Here is a 21,748-nt window from a genome sequence, read left to right as displayed (position 1 = left end):
GTCGTGGGTTCAATCCCCGGCCGAGTCATACCGAAGACTTATTAAACTCTTAAAACATATCAGTCAAACCATGGACCTTCGTAATAGGTCCATGGTCAAACTGACTAGACCAGTAGTCAGCTGGGTGCAACTTATGTGTCTAGTCACATTTCTGACATATATTCTAGTCAGAAATAACTCTGTTCTAGTAACTTACGACTAACAAATTTATGAAAATGGGACCCTCTGTCTCTTTGCTATAGGCGCTCAGCATTGAGAATGGAGAAGGAATAATAACATGTTATGTTATGCAAGGTCAGCATGGCGCGGCTACCCTGCAAGGACGTTGGCTGGGGGGGGGGGGGTGGGTGCACCGGGTGCACGTTCACCCACCCGCTTGGGCAGAGGAGTTCCAAAACTGGTAAGCAAAACGAAATTGTGTACCCCTTCTTCTGCTTACAAAAGCTGATTTTCCAAACTTTAGTTCCATCTTCCCAAGATGTGCACCTCCCATACCACTTTAGTTCCACCTCCCCATGCAGGATGTGCACCTCCCCATGCTCAAACCAGCCTACGTCCTTGCCCTGGGTAAATAAAACGTTGTAGAATGGGACAGATTAATCGGCCATTCAGTTTGTAATGAGGAGATGCTAAGTATCTAGTTTGATATAATGAAGAGGGTTTTTTATTTTATAAAGGAGAAGGTAAAAGAAATAAAGTCCAAGTTTTCAATAGCAGGTATATTACAATAATTTGGCTAGCGATAATTAACCGAAAAAGCGACGATTAATTTTCACTTACCAATTTGCGGGCCAATTTGCCAATTCGGAAATCGTAGATAAGGTTTTAAAATCAAATCAAATTCAAATCAAATCAAAATGATTTTATCATCAAAATCTTTAAAACGTAATGTACAGTATATATATAGGCCTATGCAAGAAAAATATCAGTTATCGCTCAAATTCATTGATGAGGAAAAAAGGACAATATATTTATGATTTTTATGTGTATATTCATATTATTATCTATATGAGTTTTATGTGTATAATTTATTAGTGATAAAATAGAATCTATAATTGGCAAACGTAGGTATCTAGAGGTGGAGTTCTTCGCTGACGTCACAATTTTGGACCACTGAACCCCGCGATAATGGCGATCTCCATCAAGAGACTTCGAACCTGAAGAATCCCAACATTGAAGAGGTGGTACTCCATATCTGGAAAGAAACAAAATTGGGGTATAAGTGGATTCGTTTTAATTATCCTGCATGTATTTATCAATGGTATTATGTGGTATTAGATTTTCGGTTTCATTTTTCTGTAAGATAAAGAAGGTAATACCAGGAGATGCTTAGTATTTGGTTTGATATAACGAAGGGCCTTTCACACATGAATCTTAATTGAATCATCATTGTAATGATGATTGCTATTGTAATCGTGACTTTGATTAGCGTTCGTGATTCTAATCATGTTCTAGTTCGGTTTCACACGTGCTAAATATTCGTCATTGACGTTAGCCTTACTTTTCACTGGAATAATCATTCAAATTACGATGTTTTTTTACCGTGTAAAAGGGCGGGAAGAGATTTTTATTGAAAGGAACAACTAGTAAAAGAAATGAACTCCTTTTGGATAGCATGATTACTAGGAGGGGGAAATCATAACATCGTAAGTTGCCAATTAATTAAAGACCCTTTACAGAAAGAAAAGTTCTGTATGATTCTTGAGTCCGCTGTCAGTAGAGCTGTTGATTTAAAAAAATCTGTAAAAGAAGCGACAACGGTCAAACAGATTTAGACGACATACCAACAACAATGATGTATCCCCCCATTTGGTTGTTAATCTCTCATCCTCCCCTCTCTCCCAAGCAGAAACCTCTCTTCTCTCTAAAGGTCTCAAGTTTTGCCCCACGCCACCAGAAGTTGAACAGATAGCTCTCAGCCAAGACCTCTCTACATTCTATCGCAGGATACGTCTCAAAGAGTTCTTTTTAGATGCACCCCCTTCTGATCCCGAGCCCTTCTACAAGAAAAGCACATGGATTCCACCTAAGAATAGAGTTCCTTCCCTTGAAACTTACATCCAAGCTGTCTCATCCCAAGTTCGCTCCACAGATACCCTCGACACCAGAGCACATGACAACCTTCCTCGAGAAGAACGCCAGGCTCTCTCATCACTCAAAAACAGGTCCGACATCATCATCAAGCCTGCAGACAAAGGATCAGCCGTCGTTGTTATGGACCGCCAGCAGTACATCGATGAAGCCATGAAACATCTCAATAATCGATCTCACTATGCACTCCTCGATTCTGACCCTACTTGTAATTTCTCCCTACAGATCCAATCGACACTGAATGACATGAAAGAACGCGAGTATCTCTCTGAGAAGGCCCACAAATTTCTCTCTCCCACTAATGCTAAACCTGCCCGCTTCTATCTCCTCCCGAAGATCCACAAACCTGGCAACCCCGGTCGACCCATCCTCTCAGGAAATGGTTCCTCAACAGAGAACATCTCCCTTTTTGTTGATTACCACATTAAGCCCCTTGTCTCACGTGCACCCTCTTACATCCACGACACTCCAGACTTTCTCAGGAAACTAAATGACATCAAGGACCAGATACCCGAGACTGCGATCATCGGCACTTTCGATGTTTCTTCACTGTACACCAGCATTCCCCACGACGAAGGTATCCAAGCATCATGTGAAGCCTTGGCCGCCAGTGGCCATTCCAGTCCCCCCATATCCGATATCAAATCTCTGATGTCTCATGTACTAACAAAAAACAACTTCACATTCATGGGCAAGCACTACCTACAGATATTCGGTACAGCAATGGGCACCCGGATGGCTCCTTCATTCGTCTGTCTCTTCATGACGAAGCTGGAACAGCAGATGTTAGATTCAGCCCCCTGTCGCCCATGGATTTGGTGGCGTTACATAGACGACATTTTCTTCATCTGGACCAGGGATGAAGACAGCCTCCATACATTCATTGACCACATCAATTCCTTCCACAGGACCATCCAATTCACTTCTGATTTCTCCCAACAGGAAACCCACTTCCTTGATGTTACAGTCCAGAAAAAGTCTAATGGTATCACCACTACCCTATACTCTAAACCCACAGATACCCACCAGTACCTCCACTCATCCAGCTGCCACCCCGTCACTGCAAAACCGGCATCGCTTACAGTCAAGCCCTCAGACTTCGCCGTATCTGCTCCGAGGACCCTGATTTTTCCTTCCATGCCAGGAATCTGCAGAAACATCTCTGTGCTAGGGGCCACGGGGCCAGGGCAGTCCAACTGGCAATTAACAAAGTTCGTTCTCTCCCCAGATCTGAAGTTCTCAAACCAAAAAGTGACAAGGAGACCACCGACAGAATACCGCTTGTGACCACCTTCCATCCCAATCTACCCCCTCTCCGCAAAATCCTGTTTGATAACCACCACATTTTACACACTTCTGATCGTCTCCAACAGGCCGTTCCCGATACTCCCCTTCTAGCATACCGACGCCCACCGAATCTCAGGGACCTCATTGTTCGTGCTGAAGTGCCCTCCCTCACTAACCATTCTTCTCCCATACAGCATGGCACCTTCAAATGCACCAGCAACAGGTGCATCATATGTGAAATACACCTTCACGAGGGCGATACTTTCACCAGCAACTCTACCAGCCTGTCTCACCAAATCAAGGGCAACATCACATGCACTACCACTAATGTTGTATATCTCATCACTTGCAGAGTTTGTAGGGTACAATACATAGGGGAAACCAAGACCACACTCAAGAAACGATTCTACGGGCACAGATCCACCGTCAACACAGCAAAGCTGGACACTCCAGTTGGCCGCCATTTTAACCTTCCCAACCACTCCATCACTGACATGATGCTACAGGGCATCGAATCTTTAGGTACCCGTCCTGACTCAGTCCGTAATAGCAGGGAGAAGCTCTGGATGAGACGACTTCGCACCACCCAACCTCATGGCCTGAACATCCAAGAGGGGAACGACTGATTTTTCTTTCCTATCCACTTTCAATTTATATATACATATAATTTTTCCCCTCAGCTCTTTTGAATAGTTACATTATAGTTTCTTACTCTACTTTCCTCCCATATCTCATACAAGCTCAGCTCCAATTTTTCCTTCCTTATTCAGGCGATATAATAATTATTATTATATATATATATATATATATATTTGTTTTTTCTCCACTCACCTCTTTTAGATTCACCACATTTGCTTATTTACATGTATACTATGGTTTCTTCATAATACACCCCCTCTCTTCTATATTTGCTTTTACCTTTTTAGGCAATTTGCTTCCTCTTTTTCACATATACAGATTTTTTTTCTTTCCTTCTATATAGTCTTATGTTTTTTCCCGTCACACCTAGCGGATTACCATATCAGTTACACCATATGTGTATATATTTATATATTTTTTCATATACATTTCTTTTTTGGATATATTTATATACATATCACTTATAGATACATATTTACACTTACCTTCTTCTCTTAGTTTGTTTAATGCTTTATCATATATACTTATATGTCTTTTGCACATTATCAGTTGTTCCCCATTCTTTTTCTTCTTTCCCCCCCCCCCCCCACTCTTATGCACCAGTTTATGAAGCCTTTCTTTGTAACCTGTTTGACCCACCTCTCACTAATTCTCTAGTTATTCATCCCTCTATCACTGTTTTGTTCCAGATCCTGTTTGATGTTGCCTGCCTCATTATCTTAATCCCTCTTGGCCTTACTTACACTAACTTCCCTTTGTGTCTGCCTACTCCTTTTCTTTCATCCCCTTCACTAACCTGATTGGTCTTCTCTACTCACTAATGCCCCTTTTGTCTCCTTGTTTCTAGTGTTGCTGTAGCTTGTTTGTGGTCTATATTATGGTTGTTCCACTTTATATGTTTGTCATTTTGCCTCCGACGAAGATTCTGCTAGGATCGAAAGCTTAGGCCCCTTTTTGTCTCACCTGCATAGCAGAGTGAGACTATAGGCGCCGCTTTTCCGACGGCGACGGCGGCGGCGGCGGCGGCGGCGGCGGCGGCGACGGCGGCGTCAACACCAAATCTTAACCTGAGGTTAAGTTTTTGAAATGACAGCATAACTTAGAAAGTATATGGACCTAGTTCATGAAACTTGGCCATAAGGTTAATCAAGTATTACTGAACATCCTGCCTGAGTTTCATGTCACATGACCAAGGTCAAAGGTCATTTAGGGTCAATGAACCTAGACCATGTTGGGGGAATCAACATCAAAATCTTAACCTAAGGTTAAGTTTTTGAAATGTCATCATAACTTAGAAAATATATGGACCTAGTTCATGAAACTTATACATAAGGTTAATCAAGTATCACTGAACATCCTGCATGAGTTTCACATCACATGACCAAGGTCAAAGGTCATTTAGGGTCAATGAACTTTGGCCGAATTGGGGGTATCTGTTGAATTACCATCATAACTTTGAAAGTTTATCGATCTGATTCATGAAACTTGGACATAATAGTAATCAAGTATAACTGAACATCCTGTGCAAGTTTCAGGTCACATGATCAAGGTCAAAGGTCATTTAGGGTCAATGAACTTTGGCCAAATTGGGGTATTTGTTGAATTACAGCCATAAATTTGAAAGTGTGTTGGTCTAGTTCATAAAACTTGGACATAATAGTAATCAAGTATCACTGAACATCCTGTGCGAGTTTCAGGTCACATGATCAAGGTCAAAGGTCATGTAAGGTCAAAGAACTTTGGCCACGTTGGGGGTATTTGTTGAATTGCCATCATATCTCTATAAGTGTATTGGTCTAGTTCATAAAACATGGAAATAAGAGTAACCAAGTATCACTGAACATCTTGTGCGAGTTATAGTAGTTTTCAAAATCAGCACTGCTGCTATATTGAATCGCGTGATGCAGGTGAGACGGCCAGAGGCATTCCACTTGTTGACTTTATGATTTTAAAAAATGTCAGAATTAATTGAGCGCTTTGTCTTGGAAAAAATGCAGAGCTCCATCTATGGTCTACAAATAGAAAATGGATGCCGAGAATAGAGAGATTCAGTATCTAACAAAAAAATAAGAAAAATCCTAAGTAAGTCGAAATGCTTGATCGATGTGTTAACAATCTGGAACTATATCCTGGTATATATACGTCACGTATCAGGATCTCATGGAAAAATGAAATAAAGTGATAAAACACCGACACTGTTGTGTCTGAGTTTGACATGGTAAATGGTGTTGATTTTTCCCCTGATTGCTAAGGAAGCATGAATGCTTGTATAAGCAAGCAACCAGAGGACCGACGGCTTAAGGTCCTCTCCGACATCGATAGATCGCATGAGAGGGACAGGTCCCTGTCCCGATCGGATATCATTGACACCACGCCCATTTATCGTCAAATCAACGTCCTATGGGAAAAGGAAAGAACTTCTGCAAAAAAGAGAGAAGTTCTGAAGGAATCAGGTATCGTTGAAGATCTACTGTGAGAAATTATAAGAAACTGTTGAAGAAAACAAGAGAATATACAGACACACAGTGGTGGTCATCCCATTGTTGCAATATTGCCCTATGCACCCCAGGGCCCCGTCTTACAAAGAGTTTATACGATTGATCCGATCAATCGCAACTATGGACGGCCAGCACCCGGGGGGGGGGGGGGGCATGCACTCGACCAGAAAAGTGGTAGGGGTGTGCCGCGGGCGAGACAAAAAAACGGGGGCCTTGGAGCGGGCGAATTGTAAAAAGGAGGGTCCTCGGAACGGGCTTCGGAACTACAAATGTTTGTGAAAACGGGGGTCCTTGGAACGGGTCGCCTGCGTGCGAGTGCGTATGCATCCCTATGGAACGTGCATGCAGCTAGCCCGGCGGCACGACTGACGGGCGCGCTAGCGCAGAGGCGATGGTCGGACAGCGAGCTGCAGCCGCTTTTCACCAAAATTGCGACCGGAACGGCGTACCGGAAAATATGCGAAGCCCTGGAGCGGATTTTTTTCTTCTTTTTTCTCGAGAAGAAGAAAATGCTATGCTTTGGAGCGGCTTTCTTTGTTCTTTTTCTCAATAAGACAAAAATGCTATGCCTCGGAACGGAAATTTGAGTGTAAAAATGGGGGTCCCCTCCGCGGCACATACCCACTATGCATTATATACTGAGTGCCCCCCCCCCCCCCGGGGGGGCCAGCAACATCTATTATGCATGTTTGTTCAAAATATTTTCTAGCTATGATGTATATTCATGCATTCATTGTTTTCTTGAAAATTCACTGTGCTCCTGTTTGCATACAAAGGACTTTTCGTAGACAAAAGTATGATATTGATGGATTTCCATAGAGTTACGATTGATTGGATCAATCGTAACTCTTTGTAAGCCGGGGCCCAGGAGGGATTACATGCGAAGAATTAAGAAATGAATTAACTTAACTCAAACCGAATGTAAATGAAACAAAATGCAATGAAACAAACACTTATATTTGCATTGAATGGTTTATATTTACCCCGGTGAACTCCATTATATTGACCGCTATTGAACTGATATATAGAGAACTTTTTCACATTTCTATGACTAACGAGATTGGATTTGATTTAATGTGGATAAAATCATTATATAGGCCTAATATTCGGTAGGGTATACATGTATAATTCGTAATAACATCTATAATGTATATTATAATAATCATCACTGGCGTAAATCCGTGTTGATGGGTGGGGGGGATGACTGAAATATTTTGGCATCTTTTTTGCAATCATGTTTTTAGATATGCAAGGAAATGTCATTGATATGTCCACAGTGGCGTACCGTGGGTCACGGCATGGGGGGGGGGCACCAGCAAAATTTTTGAATCACTGAGTGAGCGCGCTCAGTTGCCAGTTATTCTGACCTAATAGAGACATTTTAAGGACAATGTCATTAAACAGATATGTATCTCACTGACCAAATAATGCGAGCGCGAAGCGCGAGCTGAAATTTGTTTATATTCACACCTAAAAAGGGACATTATAATCAAATTTGTGTAATCATGATAGGTACCTGTCTCGCTAAACAATGCGAGCGCGAAGCGCGAGCTGAAGTTTTCGTATATTCTGACCCCAAACAGCGAGATTTTAAGGAATATATTTTAGGAATCCATTAAGAGTATGCATATCTCACCATAGTCATCTAATGCGAGTGCCAAGCGCTTGCTGATTTTATTAGAATTACATCTGAACACATGAAACACTTTTTGTAGTCATTACAATCATGATTATCTCACTAATCAAATATATCGAGCGCAAAGCGCGAGCTGAAAATTTAGATAATTCAGACCTGAAGTGGGGCATTCTGAGGTTTCTTTGTAGGAAGTAACTACTGTAGGACCATACGTATATCATTAACCAAATGATGCGAGCGCGAAGCGCGAGCTGAAAATTTTTGATAATTAGATCAGAAGAAGGGACATTTTAAGGACTGATTTTAGGAATTCATGATAAGCAGACATACCTCACCAATCCACTAATGCGAACGTAATCACGGACAGGAAATGTTTCATATATAGGAAGACCTTAACGTGGGGCGATCACTTTTTGAGTCGTGAAAAAGAAGCATATGTCACTACATAAAACAATGATAACTCAAGTGCTATAGGAAATATATTTGGTTTATATTGACTTGAAAACGGGATGTTTTAGTACAACAGGATTATATATCTCGTCAAACAGACAATGCGAGCACCAGGAACAATGAAGACGTAGGCCCTGGGCAAATTATGTTTCATAAAGTTATGATAAAAATGTTTCTTATGTAATGTAACATAATATATATAGTCCTTTCTCCCCCTTTTCTCCTTTTCCCCGGTTTTTTTTGGTCAGCCGATTGGGGGGGGGGGGGCACGTGCCCCCCATGCCCCCCCCCCCCGTAGTTACGCCACCGTATGTCCATATGGCAAATACCCCTCCAATATTATTATCTTTTTTACCCCATGATGGTTTAATGGTTTTATTAGAGATTACATTAAAAAAAAATTGACATTCCATCTTAATCCCTTTCCAAAGACCCCAACATTGATAATTTGGAAGAAACGGGGGTTTCTCTTCAATGTTATAATAAGGACATTAGTATTTCGTTTGGAAATGGTAAACTGGCTCTTTATTGGCATTTTATGATTCAATAATATTGTTTTATTTGTTAAGCTGTATTTCAGGAAGAGTTTTCACCAATAAAACAATTCTCTCTTGTAATTTCTTTTTTCATTTCTTTCGTAAAAAGTGGGGGGGATGTTTGTACAGGCCATCCCCCCCTCCTCGAAAAGTGGGGGGGATATATCCCCCCCATCCCCCCCGGGATTTACGCCAGTGATAATCATATAAAAAGAGTGTCAAGTACTAAGTTCTTAGGTGTTATTATTGATGATAAGTTGTCTTGGAAAAATCGTATGGACGAGTTACTTGCGTGGTACCATAATCTACTGGAATTCTTAGGAGGTGTAATAATTTTTGCCCAGAAATGTTCTAATATTATTGTATCACTCTTTAATATTTTCTAATTTTAGCTAATGCTCCACAGTTGGGGCTTTAAATCGCAGTATATGTGTATAATATAGTGGAGACGCCCGATATATATGAAATGAAAACGTCCGATATTTATCTCAAATTTCAACAAATTTAAAATAACAGATTTCAGTGAGAGTCATATAATTTCAATACGACGAAAATGTCATTTTTGAACAGCGCCATCTCTTGTCCAATTAACATGATAACACTTGCAAACCCGGTTGCAAACCAAATTATTGATTATTTTGATGCAATTTAAATATAATACATCGACAAAGGCCAAGTCGAGATTTCGACTCGCAGACGAATCAGTCGGTTACGATTGTTGACAAAAACTCTGGAAATGAATCAGCTTAAAACGAAATATTTCTTTTACTAATTATCCATTCTGTACTGTTTCGGAGGCGGGGCCCGGGGTAATCACCGTTTTCAAAGCAAGCGACAGGTGTACCGGTACCGTATGTAAAAACGCCATTTACCGTGGCGCTTCCAATGCAATTACGGTACCCCTGACTGCCGGTGGTGTTTGATAATAAGATTCGGATTGGGATTTCGAAAACAGCGTCTGTGACTGTGGCACTGTGTGCATCACGGGTGACTATAAGACTAGTTTATGGATATTCTAAAAGGTTATATATTGGAGTAGATTTATGCAACTACTCGATATTGACACCCTAGTAAATGTGACTACAATATGGCTATTTACGCAGTCTGAAAAATGATGTTTGGTCATCTACGTTAGAAAGCACAGAGCAGCTGAAAATTTTAACGGATTATTGACTTCTCTTCTCGCCGACTGCTCCCCGTGCGTAGAGATGACGTGCTGTGGTGTCCAGACTATTGATGCGTTCTGCAGTATCCAGCTGCTCAATGGCTCGGAAGTGAACATGAATTTAGAGGTGAATATTTCTTAAAATCATTGGTGGTATAGCTGGCACCAGGTAGCAAATAATAAAAGTATGGTACTAGTGGATCGTATTACCGAACACTTTTCATGAATTCAATCTTATCAAACACATTATTCTCATCAAATTCATCAAACTTTCACCATAAATACACAATTACCTACAAAATATAAATATGTAAAAATTTTGCCGAAATCGTTTTTCTGTTTTACGATATTAGCTTCCAATCGAACCCCTCTTCGCATGTGAAATATTTTGGTCACTTGAAAAAGGTATCGTATTACCGAACGTGTGTTTTCTATGGGAAAAATTGAGAAAACAACAAAATCACCGATGAGGTTTTTTACCATCTTATCATTTTTAGAATATTAAGACTTTGAAAATGTGTTTTTGACCATTTTTCATAATCTTTCTATTCAGTTTCTCTTTGGAAGAATGTTGCAAAGTTTTGAGCGTATGAAATTATTTTCTGACGTGTATGATGCGCGCGTTCGTTAATACAAGGCCGGTCGGTAATACAATCACTCACTATACATTGTTAGGCCTATCTCGGTCTCCTCCCTGAATAAAAAAAAGGGCCTAGGATATATGATCGTAGACCAAAAGCTTCGGTCTAGTGTTATATTGGTTGTTCCGCTGAACTCCATTGGCTCCACTCACCAATTACATGTGTACGAGGAGAAGAATAAAAAAATGTTTAAAAACTCCTCGAAACAGACGGCTGCCAGCTGTAATATGATTGATGCAGTGCCTTCAAGTTACAGTATTTCAACTGCAAGTAAAGTCTAATGCATATTAATTCATTGTTGAAACTGGTTTTTCTTTACAAAAAAAAAGTTTTCTATTTTGATTTGTACATCATAATGAATGAACTTTATTTTTCTGTATTAAATGTTGAGCACTGAATTATTACTGTACTACTTGTAGATCTATATGGGATCAGGAATTATTGATCAAGTGACGCCCCTCCCCTCCCTCTTTGCAAGGTTGCACTATCTATTTGTAACTTTCATTGTCTGTTTAAAGGGATGGTCCGGGCTAAAAATATTTATATTTTAATACATGGAGTAGAATTCACTGAGCAAAATGCCGAAAATTTCATCAAAATCGGATACCAAATAATTAAGTTATTGAAGTTTAAAGTTAAGCAATATTTTGTGAAAACAGTCGTCATGAATATTCGTTAGGTGGGCTGATGACGTCACATCCCCACTTTCCTTTTTCTTACGTTACATAAAATCATATTTTTTTTCATTATTTCATACTTGTGTGAATAATATGTCTCCCTTATACTAAAATGAGTTGCAGCAATAAATATCTAATGCACTAAATCAGTTGTCAATCCAATTTTTCTAGATCTTGGAGGAAAAAAAATTGAAAAAACCTAATTTCATATAATAAAATACAAAAGAACGAGTGGGGATGTGACATCATCAGCCCACCTAATGAATATTCATGACGACTGTTTTCACAAAATATTGCTAAACTTTAAAATTCAATAACTTTGATATTTGTTATCCGATTTTGATGAAATTTTTTGGCATTTTGCTCAGAGAATTCTATTCTATTTATCAAGCTATAAATACTTTCAGACCAGACCATCCCTTTAATGGTAATTTCCATTGGATTACAAGTAAAAGTAACTTTTGTGTAAAATTGATTTGTCACAAAATGTTAACATTGATGAAAGATAAAAGGTCATTTTTTAGGCCAAGATTATGGATTTGAATGTTCATTGTAATTTGAGTCATAATGGTGATGGTGATAAGCATAAATGATCATGAAAAAAAAAATTGTCATCCGTTTATTATATCACTGATCGAAAAGCTTGTTTTATGATCTGCAAAAAGGCAAATATTATGATTTTGTAAGAACTGAATATTTGCTCTGAGCAGCTGAACTCCACACTTGTATTATAGATTGATGTTTACTTTGAAATTTTCACTTTTTGATCCACTCAATTTATTCATCAGACTGATAGACAACTTCAAAGAATTGACAGATAAATATTTTCCAACCGTGAGTTTACATAGCATAGGAACATCTCCTTTTGAGCTGTTTGAATAAACTTGAGTTCATGTATTCTCCTAATTGTTATAGTTCAACACCTACATGTATGCAAATATCAAACAAGAACAGTAGTCAGTGGAGCTTTATGTATTTTGGAGAGTTCACATGGTTTCAAAGTAGAAAATGAGGAACAAGGAAGATAGAGAAGAAGAAGAATGGGAAGGGGAAAATAGAAAGTGGTGAAAGAGGAAGGAGAAGACAAAGAAGAGAGAGAGGTAGAGGTGAAATAACAGGAGAAGAAAAAGAAAAGGGAGAAGAAAAAGAAAAGTGAGAAGAAAGAACTGTATGTTTTCTTCATCCAAAGTCTATATAAATAATGTTAAAGGGGTTCTGCAGGATGAAAATAACAAAGTCGTTATTCTTTGTCTGATTTTGATAAAATTTTCAGTGTTTTGTTCGTATGATTTTTCTGTTCAAAATTAGTTGAAAACATATTATTTTCAGCCTGTCGATTGAAGGAGGATAACAAATTGGACAGATTACAGGCCAGTAATAAAGAATAATAAATTAACCAGATTTAAAAGTAAAATATATCCATCTATAAATCAACTCTGTATGATGCTATACATTATTATCTAATCATTTACTTTAAAAAATGAAGCAGTTATCAAACTGAAAAATTGTTTATCTTCATTGAAAAGTGTATTTTTCAAGACATCACACAAGTCTCCATCCACTAGAAACAAGTCTTTTGTATGATATAACCACTCAATTAGATTAGATTAGATTAGAAGTTCATATATTTTTTAATACTTTAGTTATCTGTTGGTGTGAGATCAGATTTACAATTCATAGTTTGATCCTTTATCCTCCTCATCTTCAGTTGTGTATTGTTTTTCTTTTGTATACTGGTATGTCATTTGAGAGTTTAAGACATTGTTTCAGCGTAAATAGAGGCTTACTCTTTGACATGTTCTCAAACTTCTCTCATCCAAGTTTTCAGTCTTCCATCCATTCCCTGCGGCCTCATTCCACCACGTCCGCATAATCCTTCAAAATCATTAATTTGCCAAATTTTTCCATCTTTTTTCAAGTCTTGACTCTCCCGTCAGTCCCGATAAAGATCATGTATGATGTGCTCAGCTCACATGGCGAGAATCCATGGACTGTTACCCTCGCTGACACACGAGGGGGTAACATATGATCCTCAGGTGCTTATTAATTTACCTTGCATCTTGTCATTGCGAGTCTCTGTTCGAAACTTTGATGGGTTATTGAGCGAGATGGTTTTGTTGCAATGCAGGCAAAACTACTGCCTGCTCATTTCGAAGGAAGTTATCTCAATTTCTTTACTAAAATAATCTTCTTCAAGCCATATTTGAATTGTTGTTTTTAATTGCATATTCATGTACCTGACTACCTGTTGCATTCAGACCTTGATAATGATAATAATAATCTGCTTTTACATGTATATAGCACTTAATACATCTGAATGACGTCTCTAAGTGCTTAATACATTTATTTTGTATATACTGCACTACGAGTACATACCATGCCTTGAAGGTAATACCATTGCTCACTTTTTGATTTAAAGTGAAATAGTTGATGGCTTGTTTTTTTGTTGTAAGACATGGATTGTATCCTATTCTGACAAATTACTTAAGTGGCACAGTTGATAATAAGTGATTATTATTGAATAAAAATGTTAAGCAGCACACACAAAATGGACAAAAGGCTTTAAAATGAGGAATGGGGTCACTCATTGTGGATGTCCTTACAGGCCGGCCTTCGCAATTCTTCTTTTGTTACCAGATCCTTTTTGATGAATGCAATCTTTCTATCTATATTTAGGCATGTATGTAGGTTTACATATAGACTGCCAAATATGATAAGGCCTAGATGCAACCTATTTTCCTTTTTCATTTACTAAAGTTCAAAATAAGATATTCATTTAAAAAATGTTTTGGTGGGGTCAAAAAAGCATTTTTTTTCACCACCCTCCTCTACAGGTAAAAAAAAAAATCAGTTTAATGATTACTTTTAGAAATGGCCAGCTGGTTGCATCTGTTAATTTCTATCATATATCCGTATAAACACTAGTCAAAATTTATGACAACACATTCATCTCTAACTCCAATATAGTCTCTTGCACCACCTGACTACTAATGTAGTCAATTTTTATTGATATGTTTTTAGAGTGCATCTTAATCAGATTCAGTAACTCTTTGCCTGCTTCTGTCTGGAAATAGAATCTTTACTATACATTACATGGTGAGAGAATTTAAAAAAAAAAAAATCGCCATTCATGTGTAATCACATCATTAGGGTCAATTGGCTTTCATAGAGCACTGTGCTGTGTTTGAAAAGCACTCCCGCCAATAAACTGTGTTTGATTTGGAGATGAGAATCAATTTGAAATTATGTGAACCTCAGGTGGAGGTTTCTGGCCTGGATATGAAGGCATCTAATTGAATAACTCCAGTGACTGAAAGTAAATCAGACAGAACTATATCAACCTATCTGTTGTTGATAGATGCTGCCATTGGTTACCAGCTGTGATAACACGATGATCAATTTGACAACAATGATTTTTGTGTAGGATTATGGTTGGTTGATATAGAAGGAAAATAGAGTGATGGATAAATAAAAAAACTCTATATTTCCAAGAATTGGTGGACATTGATTGGCCTCTTTTTTAATTAATGTCATATACATACACATAAACATTACAGTATGCATTGATGAATAAATCATTGTTTAATAATTAGTTGGGGGAAAAGGGAATGAAACAGAGCAAAATGCCCTGGATCTTCTTTCTTTGCATGCAGAATGCTTTGATTGTGAGCACAATTTATTGGAAGGTTGTGCCATACAATGCAGTCATATCAGTGTCATTATCTTATTTGTCTTGTACATTGTGTTATCTATTTACATGTACATGTAAGCCTACAATCAACAGTTCACACCCATTTTAGGCAAGACATTGTGGCATTGTTTGGAATTTGAGTATCAAGAACATAATACTGAAATTGATGATTGCCACTGATTGTGAGTGCTGTGATAATGGTCTGTCAATTATTATGTCAGCTTAAACCTTTTAAGGTTATTGTACTTTTAAAGGGGTCACTAGCTAACAATACAGTGGCCAAATCTATTGCCTGTTTCAAATTAGAAGGATGGAATTTTCATGAACATGATTTGTACATGTATGCAATCTGTGATGAAAAAAGACACCTAAAAACAAATCTAATGCAGTTACATGTACATTCCCTGTAGTTACAAGTGAATGCTTCTTAAATACACCCCCAATGACATTATTTGTGCCAGAGTTTGCATGAGAGAGAGAGTCTTTAGAGAATCAATCAAGCAGAAACCAGCAGTTTGTTATTTTTGTTTTTCATAAAAGGGGGTGCATCTTCCCATAGAGTTTTGTCTTGTCACACTTGAATTGCTATTGAAGTCGACAAGTCGTTGGTTGTTTTGTCAAACTCAAGAGGAGGTTTTGATGGGCATGTTATGGGGTACGTTATGGGTTTCAAATCTCTCAAAATTGCCTCGATTCTTTCTTTGAACTTTGAAGATGGAGAGAATCAGAGATTCATGCATATTCATTTTCCAGGTTGAATCTTTGTGTTATTAGTTTGAAATTATTTCCCTCACATAAATTTCCATCTAGCTGCTGGCTAGTGACTAGCTTGATAAGCTGGTAAATAGGTACATGTATGCAGAGAAATGTATGTACTGTTTACTAACTTGCAATTGCTTTCTCGGCTAGTCGCTAGCTAGTATCTTGCACACTCTAAATTCCAAGGATTTAAAAATCATCCAGATCGGCTGTGAATAGTGACCAGCTGAATATTAGATTTAGAATTAAACCTTGTTGATTTGAATATAAATCTAAAAGATTTGAATTTAAATCTTTTGAGATTTAAAAGTTAATCCTTAGGATTTAAAATAAATTCATAGTTTGGCTGGTAACTATTCACAGCCAATCTGGATTTATTTTTAATCCTTGGAATTTAGAGTGCAGTATGCTTAAATTTCTGTCAGGGTTTGTCCAAGTTAATTGTTATCATACAATTCTTTTCACTAGAGATTTCTTCTTTTTTTAAAACAATTTGGCCCATATTCTGAACTTGGGTTTAAGTTCAACCCAAGTTTAAAGTTGTGGTTTAACTCATGGAGCCAATTGGAGTACAAATCTCTAACAGTACACATTAAATTTATTAACATTAATATGACACCCAAATTGTTCATAATTGTCTGGGAACTGAAGTATTTTTTTAATGAAAGCAGGAGGAAACAAAATAGTAAACATAAGAAATATGACAAATACAATATAAACATAATTTTTGGCTCCCCATAATTTTAGCACAGACTTAGACCGTGGTCTATTAAAGTTAAACCTGACTTCCTCTATTTTCTTTCTTGCTCTCTGTTTTGCTTTGGTTTTTGCCTGTTTAAAAGCCCAATTTCCTTTCTTAAAATATGAAATCAATTTAATGATTGATTGAATTTATTGTTGTGCACAAACAAAAGTTGCATCAAATCACATTGTATGAATTGCAGTACCGTAATTAGGTATTTTTTGAGAATGCTCTAAAATTTCATCACAAATTCGTATTTTATGTTTTCATTGAAAATTGAAATAAAATTTTGTGAAATCCATAATTTAAAGATATATACATTTTTATTCATTGGATTGTTAATAAACATGTATTCACACATATGTCAAGCCTTAATCGTAATTATACAGGTAGGCCTAGATGAACGATCCTCATCTGAAACAATTATAAATTTTATTAAACCTAAACTATTAAAGTTGCATTTTTTTTTTAATTAAAATGTTATTAAATGTAGAAGAAAAACATTGAAAATGTGTGTGTGTGTGTTGTGTCTCTATTCTTCACAGGTTTTACTCATAACATTTTCCCCTTATTTTCTCTTTCCCCAAATAATTTCTCCTCCAGTATAAGATGAGAGGAAGTGATGTTCTTGATCGAGTCTTCAATCACATGAATCTGCTTGAAACTGATTTCTTTGGGCTCAGATTCATCGATAAAGACAACCAAACTGTAAGTTTCCTCCCATTGCATGTTTCTTGTGAGTGATGGTTATGCTAATGAAATTACATGAAGATGTTCTTATAGCAACTTGTACATTACAGAAAATACCTGAGGGTGATCCACAAGGAGTTAAGTGCGACTTAGAGTCATTCTTAAAAGCCAACGCACAGATATTACATGTATTTAACTCATAACATTTGCTCCTGGCTTTGTTTCGTTGTAGAGTATGTTTATGTCGGTTTCAAAATTTAAATGGCAACATGAATCATGATAGAAAACGTGATTACAAAATGCAACATAGTGAGAAACAATGGGTGTTCAATGTTTTCCATTCTTGGTCATAAAAGTAAACGTATTTCAAATCACGAATCGGAGGAAAATTTAAACGTCAAAAAGTAGTGTTTGTAAACATGATCACCTCAGATTTTTTTTCCATCCTATGTTTTTTTATAACAATTGAAAGCACAGAAATTATTGTCATTTCAAGATTGATAATTGGTATTAATAACTTGACCTCTTTGATATAGAAATCCCATTTTGGAATCTTACATATGACATTAAAAACATTTAAACTCGTGATAAAAGACACTTTAATGTGATTCATTAATGAGATCGGATTAGAAAATTTGATGTGGTCATGTTTTTCAGTAAAGATTACGATTTAACAGTTTTATATTCAGTGGCATTAGAAATTATAATTAATTTAAAAGTGATTGTACATGTAACAGTTGATTTTTTTTATACTTGAATTTATTACAGCATTGGTTGAATGCTGAAAAACAAGTACTAAAGCAGTTAAAAAGTAAGTACAGTAGTATGAAATTATTTCTAAATGTTCTGTTTTGATTATTTTCTCCAAACTTGAATGCTGGGTATTATATCTTACAGTTAATATTTTGACATTTTCCTATATACTAGATGGATTATTTCACCTTATATTTTCCCCAGAACTAGATTGATACAAAGTTTTTATTTTTTTTTTAGTGATGAAGCCTCTTGACAATTTGTGAGAAATGGGTACAAATTGAGTGGTTTATTTATTTATGAGATACGCATTGATACTTGACACTGTCTTTTTTTTTATACACCAAGTAATGACATAAAGGGACTACCGGTAAGCTCGAGACCAAGAAACAATGTAAAATCCAAAACTTAAGTTCAATGTTCTACGTTGGTCTCTGTTGCAACTTGCAAGTTTGGTAATTGGAACAGATCTGTGTTACTATTTACGATCAAGGCTACTCAAAACGTTGATTGGAATGAACAGAAAAAAATCAAACTAGAAAAACTCTGGAGTATTTCATCTATTATGTAAAAAAAGAAAGTTACTCAAATGACCCTTTCCATTTTTTTTTCAAAACAGTTACATATATATATACTAATATATAAAAATTATTAAGAGTAAATGAGATCAGTCACTCACTATTTCTTTTGTATTCTAATCTTTGAATTTATATATACATGTATTTCAATTTTTGTAGGGTTGACAATAAGACTCTTCATCAAATCACAATAGGTTACAACAATGACAATTCCACATATCCAGGGAGAAATCAAACTTTGTTTCGAACATAGTAATCAGGAGAAAATCAAAATATTTCATATGTTGTATGATAAAATACAAAAGAAATAGTGAGTGATTGATGTCATATGTCCCCTTATTTGCATACTGACCAGGATGAGGATGTGCATATGGCTATTTTGTGAAATTCAGCGAAATTCTTTAATGTCATAACTTTCTTATTTAACATCTGGGGCCCATTTCATAAAGAGTTACAACTTTTGTAACTTTGCCATTATGGCAACTACCATGGTAACCTTGATTTTGATTGGCTGCTGAGCCCTGTTGCCATGGTAGTTGCCATAATGGCAAAGTTACAACAGTTTTAACTCTTTATGAAACAGCCCCTGGTTTTGATGAAATTTTCAGCATTATTAAAGCTTGTTTGATATTTCTCCTTTTAATCAAATCAACTTTCTGTGGAGGCATGGACCTGTCCACGGAGGATAATCTATTGTTACTAGTGGTGCTGTGACAATGCTCAGCACCCCCCAGTAACATTAGAATTATCCTCCGTAGACAGGGCCCTGTGTGGAGGTGGACTTGGCCTATAATAATTCAGTGAATTCATGCTTCCAACGTCTTGCAGGAATATTTGGCCAAATTAATTAAAACATTATATAGGTTGAAATACAAGATACATGTTGGTGTTTTAAGACGAGTTCTGCTCTCATGACATTCAAGACTTATAAGGATAGGTCTATGGGCATCTTACAATCTGGTACTGAAAATCAGTAAGGTGACAAGTCATTCCCTAAACTCTTCTACCTCTTTATTTTTCTGCAGATGTGAGTCCGATGACATTGTACTTTGGGGTCAAGTTTTACGTGGAGGATCCGTGTCGGTTGTCCGAGGAAGTTACCAGGTACCAGTTCTTTCTGCAGCTGAAGATGGACATGCTTCAGGGAAGACTTCCCTGCAGCTTCAACATGGCTTCAGAACTCTTTGCCTATGCAGTGCAATGTGAGTATCAAAGAGCAAGCTCTGATGTTTAATGGATGTTGATGTTGCTGGCTTTCCATAGTTGTGGTTGATCGGATCAATTTCAACTCTTTGTTAGACTGGCCAAAATTCAAAATGAATCAATTTGGAATAACTTTATGTGTAAAGTATTTCAGAATTGGGTTTATGAGAAATATGCATTTTACAGGCGGATGGAGTTCTATACATGTCCTTTCTTTTTCTTTCTCTTTTTTTTTCATACTTTCTGATTTTTCTTGTTCCGCCTTTTTCTAATGTCATGAACTCTTGTAATGTCACTCATAAGCAACATTCTTGTTCTTCAGAAACTGAAACCACATGTAATGAGAGATTATTAATTCTTAATATTTATTACAACCTTGAAAGGCTTAAATTTGATTACTTTGGATTACCTAAAACAATCATCTGTCAAATTTTAATCTGTTTGGACAAATGCATCACATCACATTCCATTGCCCGGCTCCAGGTTATCGATTGCCGTTATTTGTCATCGTAGGCCCCGACTCCATCACACGCAGACCCCCAAACGCTGAATCCAAGAGCTTGACAAGCCCAAATTTTATTCCAGCGGGTATTGGTCTCGTCAAAATAGTCTCAACGAAGTATGACGACACTTCATTACTGCCAAGCCCTGGCAATGAACAAATGTTTCATTGCAGTGTGGATTACTCCTTTTAATTTCGGAAACTTGAGAGGGGCATACTAGCATGGGTGAAAGTCTCTTCACTCGTTCCTAAGCAAAATGGCTAGTGGAGAATGACCTCTCTTATGATCACTATGGCAATATCTGAGGAAATTCGTCACAGTGAAGTTATATTGTATTTTGCATTGTCTTCGCTTATTTCCATCTACCTGTTTTGTTATCAAGTTTCTTTGGTTGATGATAAAAACTCTATTAAAATCAAAGTGATTGTTAAACTTATATCCCTTGTGAAATAGTGAAAATTATTCAGATAAAAAAAAAATACCTCTTGTACTAAAGCAATAACTTGAATTGCCATGTATCCTCTTGACATGAAGATGAAAATCCAATTTAAAAAATTGTTGATTAGATCATTCAGATTATTTCTCAAGACTGTTTATGTGGTCTTTTTATCCACTTTGCACATTTTGTCAAAATCTTTGAAAGGTATACAGTATCCTCAGTTCGAAGCTGGTACAACTTTTGTTGAAATGGAGATGTCTGTACTGTAGTCCATGTTTAAATGGGTAGACATTGGATTTGAGTTCTGCTTCATACAGAATGCAGTAAAATTCTATACTTCCATCCTTTGAACCATACATTCTACCGTAGTACCGTTTATATTCAAACCCCTCCTGGCCCTTGGTTAATTCTTTGATATCTTCAGAATAGTCTGGTATTCTCCTACGTGGCGCCTCAGAGCATCGTAAATCACCTGTCATTCTTGCATGCCATCTATTGAATACTTGGAGTCATTATCGCATTGTGATGTATTGATGTTCTCTGCCCACTTCCTGCCTCATCATTCAGACTGATTCAGGCAGAGTTATGGTTCCTGTCGACATCATCGGCCCAGGTTCACTACAAACTGATCCCGCTATTTCACGGCCCCGTCTTACGATTGAGTTACGATTGATCTGATCAACTTCAACTATATGGAAATCCATTAATGTCATTTTTTTTTCTGCAGGTAATTTGCACATTGTCTTTTTGTAAACAAAGAGGAGCATACT

The 21,748-nt window shown here is 37.2% G+C and overlaps 1 protein-coding gene across 1 annotated transcript; it reads left to right on the top strand.

The window, feature by feature from the left end:
- The first annotated feature begins 9,760 nt into the window (after positions 1 to 9,760).
- Positions 9,761 to 21,008, top strand: LOC129261832 (band 4.1-like protein 4A). The gene is made up of 4 exons (XM_064099373.1): positions 9,761 to 10,429; positions 17,416 to 17,520; positions 18,271 to 18,313; positions 19,859 to 21,008. Exons 1-4 carry the CDS (start codon positions 10,346 to 10,348, stop codon positions 20,065 to 20,067), a joined length of 441 nt encoding a protein of 146 aa, XP_063955443.1. The 5' UTR covers positions 9,761 to 10,345; the 3' UTR covers positions 20,068 to 21,008.
- The last annotated feature ends 740 nt before the right edge of the window (positions 21,009 to 21,748 follow it).

This window comes from Lytechinus pictus, chromosome 5 (genome assembly GCF_037042905.1).
Source record: "Lytechinus pictus isolate F3 Inbred chromosome 5, Lp3.0, whole genome shotgun sequence".
Taxonomy (NCBI): Eukaryota; Metazoa; Echinodermata; class Echinoidea; order Temnopleuroida; family Toxopneustidae; genus Lytechinus; species Lytechinus pictus.
Note: the sequence above shows the minus strand (reverse complement) of the source record. Positions and strands in the feature narration are given on the sequence as shown.